We start from the raw sequence: 16,627 nt of genomic DNA, 5'->3' as shown, positions 1-16,627 counted from the left end.
TGCAAAAACCTATTCCTTAGCTTTTTTGTGTTTCTCTTTAGGATACACATTATTACAGTCCCGAGCAATTTTTGGCAAAGCGTTTTCCAGCGTTTTTCATCTGTTTACCAAATGTGACCTCTTGCAGTCCTATTCCTTGCTTTATCAACTCACCCATGAAATTTGCCTTGTCAATTCTGTCTTCCATCTCACCGAGGAAGCTGTCACACTTGGAGCAGCCTTTATACTCAACCTTGCCTGCACCGCTTTCCCGTGGGCTCCTCTTCCCCTCTGCTGGCTGCCAAGGAGAAGCACATTTATTGGCACGGCCCCCAAGCAGATGCCTGCCTGCTTCCCTTCCCCCTTTCTCTTGCAGCCAAAGCATCACCTGCCAAGGGCTGGTGGTTGCTGCCCCCGCTGTCCACTGCCTCACACTGCTGAGGCTCCGAGTCCTTTTTGGCAGCCTCTTCTGAAGTTCCCCTGCCCGCAGCTCTCCTGAGTTGCTTGCCAGCAGCCTCCTCCTCTTGCCTGCAGCTCTCCTCGCTCCCGCCCGCCTCTCCCCCGCTCGGTCTGCGCGCAGCCTCTTCCTCCCGCCCTTGCCAGCTGCTTTACTCGCCTTTCCTCAGGCTGCTCCCCCTCCTTTCTTCCCCAGCCCTTACCCTCGCTCTCGCAGCGAGGTTTCTTTCCAGCGCCCCCGCCCTCCCTAGCCCGTGTTTTGTTAACACGCGGGACCACCTCTTCTGGGTCGCAGTGTGTCCGTACGTCCACTGGACACAACATTTTCGGAAAGTGAACATTTTCTTCCCGCTTCTGTAATTCGACTTGACACCGACCCCCAAATCCCGTGCCTACTCCCTGAGCCGGGAAAGGCAGGGTGTTGTGACGGTAGAAGAGAGTCAGGGAAACAACAGGCCACAGGCTCGGTCGGTGGACCCCAACAAAGTTTTGGACGCTCGGTACTTGTTATCTCAGGCTGCCCAAACTTGACCAGCCCGGCAACCTACGCGAGCGCCCAAACGGCGCACAGCGACTCGGGCGCTCCCTCTGATTCCCCGCGCCCTCCGACCTTCCAGGGACGCTTGATTGACGAGGCGGGCCGCCCTCCGAGATCCGGCCTGGGCCACTCCCCAGCCCAAGCCGGGGTCCGCAGCCTGAGCCCCACCCAGTCTCCGGGCGGGGAGGGGCGCACTTGTCTCTAGATGCTCGCGAGGGGGTGGGCGAGACCAAAGGATGGAACCGCCCAGGTTCCCGGGTTCCCGTCTCGCAGCTGAGGGGTGGGCGGTATGTTAAGGAACCTCATCCCAATCCAGGGCCCTTCTGGAGGTCTGGCTACTTCCAGTGCGCGGTACAGTAGCTGTTCCCCTTTACAAGCCGTCTCCTTTAAGAAGAAGAGGGCGCGCACGCTCGCGAGTGTGTGTGTGTGTGTGTGTGTGTGTGTGCGTGTGTAGTTGTGTGTGTGCTCATGTGCAGATATGTGTGCGCGCGCGCTGATGTGTGTGTATGTGTGTGTGTGCGTGTGCGCGCGCGCGCTGAGGGCCCGAGAGTCAGGCAGACCCCGGGAAGGAGGAGTTATGTAGATTACGGATGAACATTCTGGAGGGGAGCGAGGAGAGGAGGGAAGGAGAAGCAGAGGCGAGAAGCGAGGAGCGGCGGAGGCCCTTCCCGCAGAAGCAGGAGGCGGCAGCGGCGGCGGCGGAGTGGGCGGTGGAGGAGGTGGAGGAGGAGGAGGAGGACGCACGGGCTGGAGGAGGCGGCGGCGGCGGCGGCGGCAGCGGCGGCGGCGGCTGCTGCTGCGGCTGCGACTCGGCGCTTTGAGCCGGAACCGCCGGTGAACTTGGGCGCCACGTTCCCGGTGACGGGCCCCCGAGGATGGTGAATGCAGGCAGCTGCTGACCCTGCCTCCGCCGCTGCTTCTCGGGGGCTGCCGTGTGCTGGGCCCTCAGTCTCCTCCCCTTGCCGGGCTGTGGGTGAACCTGCAAGCTCCTTACCCACCCGGAGGACTTTTTTTTGAAAGGAGACCAGGGAGGGAGGGAGAGGGAGAGAGGGAGAAAACGAAGGGGAGCTCGTCCATCCACTGAAGCACAGTTCACTATGATCTTACTCACATTCAGCACTGGAAGACGGTTGGATTTCGTGCATCATTCGGGGGTATTTTTCTTGCAAACCTTGCTTTGGATTTTATGTGCTACCGTCTGCGGAACGGAGCAGTATTTCAATGTGGAGGTAAGAGTATGAGAGCCTTCTTCCTTCCCCCTTGCCTGAGCTGCTCCCTGAAACATTTCGTTCACTCCTGGGATCCTGGTAGCTCCGAGCAGCCAAGGTCTCAACACATTGTTTCCCTTGTAGCCGCCGAGACCCTGGTTGAGTTTCCCTGTGTCTTAGGTGATGGATGCGCGCGAGACTGAGAATCCGTTATCCCCAGCAGCACAAAGCACGATGCTGCGCGCTCGGAGATACATTTGTAGCCGGTCCATGCTTGTCACCCAGGGAAAAGGCGAAGTCCTACATATAGCAAACGTGTAAAGCAGTTTGAGTTTGTGAGGAAAAAACTGTTCAGGAAATACAGAATTCATTGCTTGGCATCTTGTGCTGTCTTGGTATTGTTCCTGAAATCTTTCTCCCCGTGTTCTGTGCCTAACAAAGGAGGTTAAAATCAAAGAATCTGGAGGAGAGCGTGGGAATACTTGATATGTTTAATAACATTACTTTGTGATAAAACACTTGACTAGACAGAGTCTTTTTCTCATTTAGACATAACTTAATACACTGTAACTAGATCTGGCTACACAGAGGACGTGAAATCCATCTCTTTTAAAGTGTCTTCTCTTCCCCTCCCCCCGCCAATTGAAAATAAACGTGGCCCAATGTAATAGTTCTGAGGTGTGTTTTTAATTTGATTTCACACTCTCATGGCAAAACCGAGAGGTTTTAGTCTGTCATTTGCTTTACTTTGATAGCTTTGGGAACAGACAGACATAAAGCAGAAGGGAACTTGAGGATAAGGACTTGTCAGACCTCTGCCAAAGTACTCTTCCTGTCATCAACTCAGCACTAAAGCCAGTAATGTGCAGTAAATCAATGGAAATGTGTATACGCCTGGGCTCTAACTCCAGTTTATAACATACACGGTGGAATACGAAGACAGGAAGAAGGATTTAGTAAAATAGATTCCTTTTGATTAGGTCTTCTGTCTTCTGACATCTCAAAAGAATTACGATTAAGTCTCTGAAGAATAATGTGATTTTTAAAATATTGTTGATTCTTTAAAGCTTACTGTCATTTTGTTGGGAGGGTGTGTTTACACAATAGCAGGACCTGTTGCACAGCATTTGAACATGTTTCGTGTAACAGATTTATATACAAAGTGTGCATAATAAATGCCATGTGTGAGGCCATATTCTGAATATAACCCTGTGTTTATACAAACTGTTCCTAGGACTCCATGTAATAAGTCATGGTGGGTAGAGAAAGTATTTGGAAAAGTAAGAACCATTATCAAGAGTTGAAGAAGTTTACAGATGTTCTGTATGATTATATTACACAGAAACCCCAGTTTGAAAACCAAAACTGTTTAACCTTTTGAAAAATACAACTTTGTTTTTCTGAATAAAAAGAGAGATGCAAAGGGGCTGAAAGTCCAGACTTTCTCTCGATTGCAAATTTGAACTTTTAGAATTATATGGCACAGATCGATTTTCCTATGTAACACTGAAATCAAGAGATAATTTAATGTTGAACTGAAGGAGTAATTAGTTCATAGACTGAAGGAATGAAAGTGGCAAGCTCTTATGTATGTTATAAACAGAGGGGCCCATTGCTTCAGTTTGGTGGTGATGGTGGTTAAGGTGGGGCTTGGGGGAGGTGGGCGAAAGTAAGTGCTTGGTTTTATTTTGCTCACTGTGGAGTAGAAGGGAGAGTCTGGATTGATGGCTACTTGCTTTGGCAAAGTCTTAGATTTGCTTTCAGACATTGTTGGGATACCATCAGTGTTTGGGTGGTTATTAGGTTTCCTTTTTGAGGCTACGCATAAATTCTATTGTATTTCTTTATAGTTTGAATCCCTTAGGCAGTTCAATCAGATATTATGCAAGAAAAGTTAATTTTACTAAAAAAAATATTTCATTTTAATTTTTCGTGATCTTTTCTTCAAGATATATGTGAAAAATGGTTCATGGAAAAAAGAGTTATTTCCCCCATTTTTAGAGTATTTAAGTTATTTCATCCATGCTTATTACACCATGCAAATATTTATGAATGATAAGAGGCTGGTGCCATCTGAGACTTTAAAAGCCTTATTTGATACATAGGAAATTTTCTAATGAAAATTAGATTAGATTATGCTTCATAGTTTGTATTATTTCCAGTTAGTTTTTTAAGCACTGAGCATATTCTTAGTTGGGTTTATATACTTCCTTATGTGTAATGATAGCCATTATTTTTCTTTTTTAATCATAAGAGTAGCTGCTAGTTATTTCCACATACTGTAAAGAACATGGGAAGACAGGATATTTTCTGACATGAATTTCTGCCTGATTCACCTTTATTAGATATTTCTTTTTGGTGGAAGCTCTAATAGGGATAAGAGTCAGTCACATCTTCTCTAGAAAAGCACTGATTGTGTTCTTCATTCTTGGTTGCAAAACAAACACTGGAAATGCTTTATTTGATTGATTCTCAAGGACAGTCTTAAAATAAACAGTAATGGTATCAATCATGCATGAAGCTCATATGATCATAAATTTTTTTTCTAGCAAGCACACCAAGTTATTATAGTTGGAACGAAGCTTCTGAGAGATGCTTTTTATGCTGACAGCTGAAATTACAATGCTTTATTCCTCACTGAACTTCACAATTGATGGGAACACTGTGCTTTTTATCCCTATACTTTAAGGTTTAAAAACATAGTTTCCCCTGGAGGTGTGGGGACTGAGTAGAAATATTCATGTTAACTCTTTCCTGCTTATTTGTAAGATTATAAGCATTTGGGATTTTCAGTGATCAGAGCAGGAGATATTTCTTAATATGCTGGTGGAAGCCTGTGACATAGAAAGACTGTATTTTGTTTATTTGTTTTTGTTTTTAAGAAGAAAAAGGAACATTTCAATAGCTAAGAAAGGGTCAGACACTACCAGAAGTAGTGCTATGGAAGAGATTCAATTCATTCATCTCCTTATATATTTTGGGTAGAACAGTTTTTTTTTATGCCAAATTTTCAGTGTTTATTTGTTTAAAGATTTTTGTACACTGTTGGACCCATTTTGGGGGTTGTGGGCCTTACAGTGTGTAAGTCATTACCACAATTCAAAAGAAGTATATTGCTAATGTTAACTAAAAGTCAAAGACTCCAATCATTGGACAGCAGTCTCAATCAGAGGTGTTCATTGGTCACATGAAGCTACACTGTTAACAAAGAATTAGGATTGAAACTCTGTGCTCTAAAAAATCACATTGTCTCTAAAATAATGTTCTTATGGGTAATATCATGATCCTGAGGCTCTTTATTTTTTAACTTTTGTGGGATTTTTTGTACTCTGCAAGCATTTTTGTTATGAAATTTGAGATAGTATATAGTTCACGAGAGTAATAACTTTCATCATCAACTTTGATTGTCAAATGTTAAATATATTAGCAACATATTGTTTATTGTTTTTTAAACATTCACACACATTTCTAATGCGGAAAATTATTTTAAGCCAATTGAGTGGTAAAATAAAGATGTGATACTCTGAAAGATGCACATATCAAAGCATAGGAAGTTGATTACTTTCTTGTGGCAAATATAAAACAAAAATTGATCTTATTGTCCTAATTAATGAAAGAAGAGAGATTCTATATTTTTTAAATAAGATATTTTATGGTGAGTACTGTGAATCATGAGTGTCACCATTTCCTACATTCTTCCTACAGTATGTTTCTTTAACTGATTTAGTATTTATTCACCTTTATCAGGTTTATCTGAATCTACTCGAAAGGTCAGAATTTACTTGGAGTAGCTCTGTACTACATCTAAACTTGGCAGTAATTGGTGATGAGGCATTTCAGAGATTAAAGATATATTTTATAGATTTTAAAATATCGTATATTGGGGTTACTTTTTTCATATATCTTGCATCCTACTTGTTTAATCAACGTGCATTATTTCATTTCCTCATGGAAGGTGATTTGCTCATGCCGTGATCTGGTCAGCCCCCTTGAATAAGAGACTGTTCTGATTACATCCCATAATTCACCCTGTAGCATTTTTTACTGGGCAAGAACAGGGGCTGTGTGACTGATTCATAAAGGTTTTTTATCTATTGCAAGATTCAAGCTTTCCAAGACAAAGTAGGAATGCTGGCTGTTCGGAATGCTCATAAGGACCAAAAACTATGACCAGGAGACCAGAAGACAGCTTCTCCTGTGTGTCCTACCTTATGCTTTTCTCTGTTCAGAGTTATCTGGTCAAGTTCCCCAGATCTAGGGTTATTCATTGAACCGTTACAGATGAGTGTGTGCTAGCCAGGTAGGATGTCTCTTACTATTCCCCTGAGAAGTCCACAGAGAACAACTTTCCAAGTCCATCGTTCTCTGTACACTTGGGTTTCCTCTTTCAGTATCTTCTTTGCCATCAAGTAAGGATAGAGTTGGGTTCAATAACAGCTTTTTAAATCTCTGGAGTCAAGTTAAAAGTGGCAGATTTAAAGTTTTTACTTTTTCTTATTCATGCTATTTCAGGTTATGAACATAAAATTTTAATGTACTTGTTCAGTGGTATAATTCTTTTCTCTGAAGTTGGATTAATCAATTATTTTATGTAAATGTATTTCACTGCCTGACCTATCCCAACCACTCCAAGTGTACCTGTTCAGAATATTTGGTAAATGACCATTTGGAATTATTTCAAGCCAAAAAAAAAAAAAAAAAAAAAAAAAAAAGCCATGGGACATTTGAATCAATTAGTTAAATTTGTTCAAGGTTAAAAGAAAAAAGATTTCTTTAGCTCCTTCAGGAACTTTCTGACCCTTCAGCATGTATATTCAAATTGAGAAACTCATTTGTTATGTTACTTTCTGTCACAATTTATTTTAAATATCTGTGAGTATAATTATAGCCATGAAGTTGTTCTTTATTTTGGAGTAGTATAATGATTAAGATCACATACTCTGGCACCAGATTGCTAGATTGTAATCCCGGCTCTTTTCCTTAATAATAAGTTAATTATTAAGTTAATAATGGACTAATTCATTAATCTCCAAGCCTCACTGTACATATCTGTAAAATGGGGATACTAATAGTACCTGCCTCATAGAGTTGTTTTGATGATTAAATGAATATATGTAGATCATATTAGATCTGATGGATAGATGGGAACATGCCTTCACCTGGTGCAACACTTAATACTTTTCAGATATCATTATGAGTAGTAAAAAAAAAAAAAGGATGCTGATTCAAGGGTAAATTGTCGTGGTAGCATCTAATTACATAAAAGTCTGTCAGGTTAAGACATATTAGTTGGTCCACGAAAATTTTATTTTAATACCTTTTTCATTTTTAAAAAGTATAATATACTGAATATCAACCACTAACATCAGTACATTTTCTTCCCGTGGGTTTTTCTTAGACAGTTTAGTTCAGGAATATGATTTGCACATTTTGTCTTGTCATCTGTTACTATCATAGAATGTCAAGTTCAGCTCACACCTTCTTTTATAAAACTAAGTTTACAGAAATCTGTTCATCTTTTCTAATACCATGGAAAATAAATAGGCCTTATGATTCAGTGGGCCTGTTTATTTTAATTGGCTCAAGGCCTGTGTGCTTCCTATCTGTAGTAGGTGGGATTCAATATATAACTTAGGCCAGGTTTTTGTTATACCCCAAATCCAGAACATAAAAGTCTTTTTTTTTTTAATTAATAGAGGAAGGAGGGGGGGGAAGAAAAAAACTATTAAAGGGCCAGAAAAAGATATTAAAGTATTTTTGGGGTGCCGGGGTGGCTTAGTCGGGTAAGCGTACTACTTCTCCTCAGGTCATGATCTCACTGGTTCATGAGTTCAAACCCCATCACCTCAGGCTTTGCTGTCAGCTGGAGCCTGCTTCAGATCCTATTTCCCTTTCTCTGTCCCTCCCCCACTTGTGTTCTCTCTCAAACATAAATAAACACTTAAAAAAATGTTTTCTATAACGACAAAGACATTTTTTTAAAAAACAACAATCTTGCCCTTCTAACACTGGGAATAGAAGGTAGCTGGCAATGTAATGAAGCCCTAGGACAGAGGTCAAGGGATGTCTGCTTTAACTTTGGTTCTTGTACTAACACAGCTTTGATCTTGGACAAGTCATTTCTTTAACGCTGTCATCTGCAAATACAAAAGTTGAACTAAACTATCACTAAAGACATTTCCATGAGTTTTGAAATCCTACTGTGTTTAGCCTCCAAGCTTTAATTTATATAGACGAAGGAGGAAAATTGTACATATTTACTATGTAAATTTGGGGGCAATTAGATCCCAAAGGTAGTATTGAGATTTTTTTTTCCTGAAGTAGATATCATGAAAACATGCAGAATGTGCAACTTAATTCTAACATTTGTTATCATCTGTAGTGACACAGGGTGTTCCATTTTGAAAATAATCCTAGCCTTCTGCTGAGTAATAAAAACACTGGCAGCAGTAGCAAATTATATGTAATTTCAAAATCAATTTTTGGCCAAGGTAGCATACTTTAAAATTTTAATATTAAAAACGTGGCTTGATGTTATTTTGAAAAATATGTATCATCTGTAAGTTGGCACTTCAGTCTTAAAAAGGCAATTTGAAATAAGATAAAAATTTGGTTTTTGAGGGGGGGAGAGGGTCTCATATTTCAAATCTATTATCTATAAAAAATATACACATATTTTGTAGTGAAATGAAGTCTTATACCATATATCCTTTCTACCCTTTGTGGAAAATAATTTTGGCACATGGCTCTTGGAGGGTTATTTTTATTCTTCATAATACTTTTGATTTTGAATGTGGAAAATCAGATTCCATTTGTTTTATAAAATATACAGCTTATGTGAACAGCAAAAATATTCCACGCTAAAAGGATAAGTAATAGTGTGTGTGATACCAATTTTTCATTTGCTTTCTTTTTCTTTTTCATGGGAAATTTATTTATAGATTTTGAGGTTCATAAAACCATATTTGATTGTTGCTTCCTGTCATTTAGCACTCTGAGTGGATGTTTTTTGTCTTAGTGTTTCACCACAGTCGTTTGGCATCGTGCATCCTTGGGTTTGGATTAGTGGAATATCTTGATGAGCCTCTTAACAGAAGTTTAGCCAACAGAATAAGAAAAATCCCACTGTGGCCCCCTGACCTTTGATTAAATGTGATCTGTGGGTGTAGTATAGAAAAGGAGGCTAGAGGGAGCTATTGAGCTGCTTAAAGACTCCAATGGAGTAGAAGAATTTGGTTTAAAATCACGGACACTAGGTACAGTCACATGCCTTCAAATGAATCATAGCCAATCAGAGAAAGTTGCAAGAAATCAATGAACACATGGCTTATGATTTAAGATGTGAGGTAGCTATATTGAGAGCCTCTTGGCACCAATGAGTACATATTTGATGAACTAAGAAGGAAATTAGCACTTTTCTGGGAGGCCAGGAGTTTTGGGCATGACAGCATGACAATGAATGTTATAATGCAGGACTGCTTTATATATCCCTTGCTTTTAGGTGTAGACTAGATCAGAAACTATACATTATAGTGACTGCAGGTGCTTTTGGTATTTTCATTTTAGCTAAAATGCCTAGTGAAATAATTCTAGTCTTACAGATGAGAGATGGAGTAAATTTAATTTGATCGTGCCTTTTTGGTTATATGTAGCAAAAATCCAATTTTAAAAGCTTGTGAGACTAAAGTTATCTTATTTTTTAATGTTTACCATGGGGCCTTGTTGAATACTTGTTTTTCCATGAAAATGGATTTCAAAATATAGGTTTTACCCATTATTTTTAAATTATTTTTTATTTTATTTTTATTAAAAATTTTAATGTTTATTTATTTTTGAGAGAGAGAGAGACCAAGTGCAAGCAGAGAAGGGGCCGAAAGAGAGGGAGACACAGAATCCGAAGCAGGCTCCAGGCTTCCAGCTGTCAGCACAGAGCCCAACATGGGGCTCAAACTCATGGACCTTGAGATCATGACCTGAGCCAAAGTCAGATGCTTAACTCACTGAGCCTCCTAGGCACCCCTACCTATTATTCTTTTTTAAATTATGTATGAAATGAGCCACAAAAGTGTGAAGCTGTTTTCTCTTTAAATAGGGACCTCAGATGTGTTTTCAGTTGAGCAGATTATAATACGACCTTTGGTGGATGGAGGCAGTCACTAATGTATGGGGCAAAGCACCCTTTATTTTATTTTTTTTTTCAATATATGAAATTTATTGTCAAATTGGTTTCCACACAACACCCAGGGCAAAGCACCCTTTAATTAAGATATTATAATTTACTCACAAGTATCATTCAGATTTTTAAAAAGTTTTTTAATCTAGTCAGTTACATGAAACCTAGATAAATGAAGTAAGCCATGGCCTCACAGATAGTCTCAGGAGAAATAGTCCTTAGAGTGATGTATTGAAATGACCAAATAAACCCAAATAAACTACTCACTGGAATGGAATTTTGCAGTATTTGTTTTAGTCATGCTTAAGTTAAGGGGAAATAAACTGCCCCTTTTTAAGGGAAGCTGGATACTTTTATAAACTTTATTTCATGTCCCCAAATTGCACGCACCTGAGGTGATGTCAGTGGAATGCAGGCATGAGCCTCTGCACAGGCTGATGCAGAGTCAAGCTCTGAGTGGTGTCAGTGGAGGCATTTTTTCCATGGGAACTTTCACAGTTGAACTCTACCATGTGTTAATAGTTTGTCATTGTTTATAGTGATTAGATACTTGAATTTGTTTGGGGTTTTTAATGGCTGTGCATTCATCCCCTCTTTACACAAGTGCTAGGCAGTCACTCCTCTTGGTCCTACTTGTTTCTTCCAGTTTAGCGTCTTGAGGGACTTCATACTTTAATTTTTAAAAAAAATTTTTTTGTAATGTTTATTTATTTTGAGAGAGAGAGAGAGAGAGAGACAGAGCATGAGCAGGGGAGGGGCAGAGAGAGAGGGAGACACAGAACCTGAAGCAGGCTCCAGGCTCTGAGCCATCAGCACAGAGCCCAGTGCAGGGCTGGAACTCTTGAACCAGGAGACCATGACCTGAGGCAAAGTTGGAGGCTCAACGGACTGAGTCACCCAGGCGCCCCATTTTTTTAATGTTTATTTTTGAGAGAGACAAACAGAATGTGAGTGGGGGAGGGGCAGGGAAAGGGGGAGACACAGAATCTGTAGAAGGCTGCAGGCTCTGAGCTGTCAGCACAGAGCCCAGTGCAGGGCTGGAACTCACGAACCATGATATCATGACCTGAGCTGAAGCTGGACGCTTAACCCACTGAGCCACCGAGGTGCCCCTATATTTTAGTTTTATTGCAGGACACCAGGCTTAAAAATTGGGTAAAATTTCATGGAAAGCCACATTTGCACCCTTCTTTCATTGTGAATAAGGAAGAACAGATTCAAATAACTTCCAGAGTCAAATATATATTCCATGATTTGTATGAAATTGAGAACAAATTACGAAAACTTCCTCCCAGTTACCGATAAAACATTTTTGGATTTTTTATGTTTTAATATTATTAAGATTTTTTTTAATGTTTATTTATATTTTGAAAGAGAGATTGACAGAGTGTGAGCAGGGGAGGGGTAGAGAGAAATCTGAAGCAGGCTCCAGGCTCCGAGCTGTCAGCACAGAGCCCGACATGGGGCTCAAACCCATGAACTGTGAGATCATGACCTGAGCCGAAGTCAGAGGCTCAACCGACTGAGCCACCCAGGCACCCCTGGGTGTTTTAATATTATTAAGAGCTCTACTCATATAACTTACTGATTTGCTCCTGCGTGTGGATTGAGTGAAATTGTTTGTTCCATGGGTGACTCAAGCAAATTACTTAACCAGTCTTTGCCTTATTTTGACCATTCATAAAGCTGATTTGTGATCTTTACTGTTTGCCTATAGCACAGGTTTTGTAATGACAACATTGAGAAAATGTCAAGCAATCTTCTTCATTAAGAATAGGGTGTATCTCAGTGTCTTCATCCCCACCCATGTCCGGAGTTTAGAAACAATCATGTGCTGGCATTATATTCTAATTAGACAAGGTCCAAATAACCAATAAAACAAATATACATAGAGTTGCTTTTATTGAATACCTTATTTTAATGATAAAAAATGTTAGCACTGGCTGAAGATTTGCTGAGCACCTGATTGTGTTCCAAGTGCTTCATATATATTAACTCATTTAAATTTCATTACAATCTTGTGAGTTAACACTGTCATTTCTCTTTCACAAAAGAGAAATCTGAGACACCAAGATGTTGAGGAACTTGCCAAGGCCAGGTAGCTCTGAATCTCCTGGAGTAGCCCAGAATCAAAGTAGGCAAGCTGGCTGCAGGAGCCCAGCCTCTCAACTAAGTAAATATGTATAGGCAAATAATAATTTCCAATTTCCCAAGAAGACAGTATGGTCCAGTTCCATTGTTCACATTTTTTGTATTTCCTACTCAAAAGAGATAATCAATACATAATGAAAGTGCTAGGTCTACCCTAGGCAGAATCTTGCCTAGAGTGAAAACTGAATAGGTTGCTGTTGATTCAAGATTCAGTATATTGGTGCTCAGTGGTTTTACTGTTGAATGCTCTTTATGAATTTTAACTCATTATAAAGTTGGTGACCTATGTTTACTTACAAACAATATTAAATGTGGCATAATCTTGGGGCCCCTGGGTGGTTCACTCAATTGAGCATCCGATTCTTGATTTTGGCTCAGGTCGTGATCCCAGGGTTATGGGATCAAGCCCTGCATTGGGCTCTGTGTTGTGTGTGGAGCGTGGTTAAGATTCTCATTCTCTCTTTCTCCTGCCCCTCTTCCCTGGTGGAGCGTTTTCTCTCTAAAGAAAATAAAAATAAAAAATAAGTGTGGCATAACCTTAAATTACATATAAAAGTAATCATATTTCCTTCCTTAACTATTTGCCATGTTGCAGTTAACGTTAAATGTGATTTTCAAAAGTTTTAGGAAGATTTGATTGTATTCCAAGATGAAAAGAACATTGTAGAAAATGTAAAGGAAAGCCTATGTGAGGTCTGTGTTCTATTTTCCTACAGGAGAAGGATATATATGTAAACAGCTATTGAATGGCATGTTCTATGAGTTTTGGACTTTGTTATTTTTATATGTTGTATCAGTTGAGTAGAAGCTATAAGGAAACCAATTTATTTTATTATTTCTAATATATTTAGTTGTAATATAAATGAAACCTTTCTCAGAGATAGGTAAATCTGGAGATAGATTGGGTGCTTCAGAAGTTAGTGGGTGCCTCCTCACTGTTTGATAATAGACTTGATGTCTGATCATTGTCTTTGTTGTGGAGGGAATGGAAACTTACAAATTGGTGGTTGATGAAAGACTGAAAAAACATCTTCAGTTCTTACTCTCATTGCTGTGTATAGGTTTCAGGGCTCACTTAGTTCATTGATTAGCCTTTCAAGGAGAACTGTTTCCGAACCCATTTGCACCCCGATTAGCTGATTTTATAAAATTTCTCAGTGTTAAATATTCATTCAGCTATCTCTCACTTCCCTTAGAGGCAGTATATCATAATGGCTATGTGCAAGAACTTTTGAAGAAATGAGTAGAAAATCTTAGCTGAATCTCTACAAGCACAGTGAACTTGAGTGAGCCAGGTTATTGACCATGCGCCCCAATTTATTCATGTGTAAAGTAGAGATAATAATACCCAATTCATGGCTTGTTGTAAGATTAAAGAAGTAAAGGATAATGGGGCAAGATAAATAATAGGCTCTTGATTTAGCCTACCTTCCGAAATAACCAAAATCTATGAAAAAATGGCTTTCAAGTCTCTCGACATCAGGTAATGAAGGACAGTCATCCCTGAGAAATGGGAAACAAAGTGAACCCTATCAGTGTCTCATTTTGTCGACTTGAGAGAGCTTCCAGGCAATAGTACAGGGAAGGCAGAACCCAGGTTAATCAGGCAGACTCTCGGTGTTAAAGAGATGCAGCTGGGGGTATGATGAGACCAAGATGGTAAGAATGCACAGGTTAGAATCCCAGAGAGGAGAGAACTACACAGAGCAAACACACTGGAGGTCTGCAGAGAGTTCCCTTGAATATTTAGTTGAGAATTAATCTGCTCATTCCTGTGAAGTAAGAACTAGGGGTCAGGGAAAGAAATAACCTAAGGGAATCAGAGGGGATGATGTTTGGTGCTCACACAGGGCTGGGAATAGTGCCCATTGCCATCAGCCACACTTGAAAACCTCATCATTTATAGGACAATGGGGAGATTACTCAACCATCCTGCCCCGATAGCGGGAGCAAAGTCCTGGACTGAATACTGCTCTAGTTCTGCTTAAAAAGTCTTAAAAGCAAGACCTGAAAGGATCGAACTGTTTCTAAGTGACTTAATTGCTTCCCACAACAAAGCTCAATAAGATATACAAGAATACAAAAATATGCAGCACCCAGCAGTTTAAAATTCACAATGTCTGGTACTCAGTTGAAAAAAAAAATTACCAAGCATGCAAAGAAGCAGAAAAACACCACGCATAATGAGGAGAAGCATCTATCTAAAGTGATCCAAAAGTGACACAGATGTTGGAATTAGCAGATAAGATTATTAAAACCGTTATTACCACTGTATTCTTTGTTCAAAAACTTGAGACATGGAAGATATTAAAAAAGACTCAAATTGAATTTGTAGAGATTGAAACTATAATATGTGACATTAAAGATACACTTGAAATTTATAGCAGATTTGACATTAATGAAAAAAAAAGTGAGCTTAAAGTCAGCATTACAAGTTATCCAGAGTGAAACATAGGGAGAAAAGAAAATTTATGAAGTGAGTGGCACATAGGATAAAGAGGACAATTTCAGGTGGCCTAATATATGTGTAATTTGAGTCCTTGAACAGGGAGGGGGCAGAAAGACTATTTGGAGATATAATGACTAAAGCTTTCCCTTATTTTATGGAACATATATAAATTCATGGATCAAAGAGTCTCAGTGAATCCCAAGCGCGCACGCACACACACACACACACACAAAACCACAAAGAAAACTAAAGCAAGGCACACTGTAATCAAATTGTTAAAATAAGTGGTAAACAAAGTTTTCTGAAAAATAAATTTTACAAAAAAACAATAGTAAAAAAAAGACATTGTTTTACATTTTGCCAAGACCTGTATTATCTGGCTTAACAAAAGACAGCTGGATTTTCACATTCATATCTGTATTTACAGTTACGATGCTGTAAATCATGTAGCCTCTGGTCCACTGCAGTGTCATTTGCAAATAAATGACAGCGAAAAGATAAATGACATCATATGAAAATAATTTTGCCCTAGCAGACTCCTGTAAGAGGTTTAGGACCCCCAGAGGTTCCTGGATCAAACTTTGAGAATCATTGTTAAATAGCTGTTCTGTTTTCTCTGTTTCCTCCTGGGTGTAACCAAGATCCATATACCTTAAGTCTTCATTAAAATGCTTAAGTCTTTCATTTCTTTCCTACCCCTGTTCTTATCCTTTGATACCTAGCCTTCCCTAATTCCCATCTGCACCCCCACCAGAAAAAGAGCCCATTTTGCATTTAAAATAACCTTTTCTACTACTGATTCTTCAAAGTATCTTTCATAATTATAATCACAGAGTTTTTTGTCTTATTTCAAAGTTGCATACTGATGTATGTATGTAAGACAGAAGGCTCACTTTAAAATTATTGTTGAAAATCCATTAAATAGCTTGTTAATTGCTAATACTTGGCACATGGACACTCAGAAGCCAAGTATCAACTTCTTTTGTTTCTCTATGCCTTTGAGTTTTGGTCTTCTTGTCTCTGAAACCATGTGGGCCAAACTTATATTTACCAGAAGAGAAATTTTGAGGAGATTTGAATTAAATAATTTTTCTGTTTCCCTGGAGCATATGGTTAAATTTGATATGTTAAACGCAAAAAAAACCACAAACCTGTTGTACAAGGTTTCTGTGTAATAGATTCATATCTAAGTCTCACAGTAAATTATGACTTTATGATGAGACAGTATATCTCCTATGGTTACCACTATGTTTTATGAGCCTAACACTGCCCTACAGAAAGTATGAAGCTCAGGAGATACGTGCTGAAGGAATGAATGAATATCATCCCCTTTCACAGGTGTTAGTTTCTAGTTTAACTGATATTTTTTGACTCATTTCAATAGTTGTTTTTTGCCTTAACTCGTTTAGCCCTTACTGGGTGAAAATATAACACTTATACCTTATAAATTTGTTTCAGTTACTTTATTAAAAATATTTAGCTTCTAATAATCAAAGGTATGTCTATCTTAATGATCAGTGGTTAACTGGCAAGGAGCTGGGACTTCTAGATTTTTTTCTAGTCACCCCCATTATGTTACGTTAGTATATCTGATATAAATAAGTGTTTTCTGTCTTCCTTCACTGATGTAACATTTATATAAATGTCTATTGGCTTGACATTAAGAAAAAATG

At 39.4% G+C, this 16,627-nt stretch overlaps 1 protein-coding gene across 1 annotated transcript in view; it reads left to right on the top strand.

The window, feature by feature from the left end:
• The first annotated feature begins 2,050 nt into the window (after positions 1–2,050).
• The window catches only part of MMP16 (matrix metallopeptidase 16), a 283,955-nt gene continuing 269,378 nt past the window's right edge, over positions 2,051–16,627 (top strand). Inside the window, exon 1 of the mRNA XM_042923584.1 lies at positions 2,051–2,202. Coding sequence (XP_042779518.1) covers positions 2,071–2,202 — 132 coding nt within the window. The 5' untranslated portion in view covers positions 2,051–2,070. The remainder of the gene's footprint in view (positions 2,203–16,627) is intronic.

Source organism: Panthera leo, chromosome F2, assembly GCF_018350215.1.
Source record: "Panthera leo isolate Ple1 chromosome F2, P.leo_Ple1_pat1.1, whole genome shotgun sequence".
Classification (NCBI taxonomy): domain Eukaryota; kingdom Metazoa; phylum Chordata; class Mammalia; order Carnivora; family Felidae; genus Panthera; species Panthera leo.
This window is presented reverse-complemented; position numbering and strand designations above follow the sequence as displayed.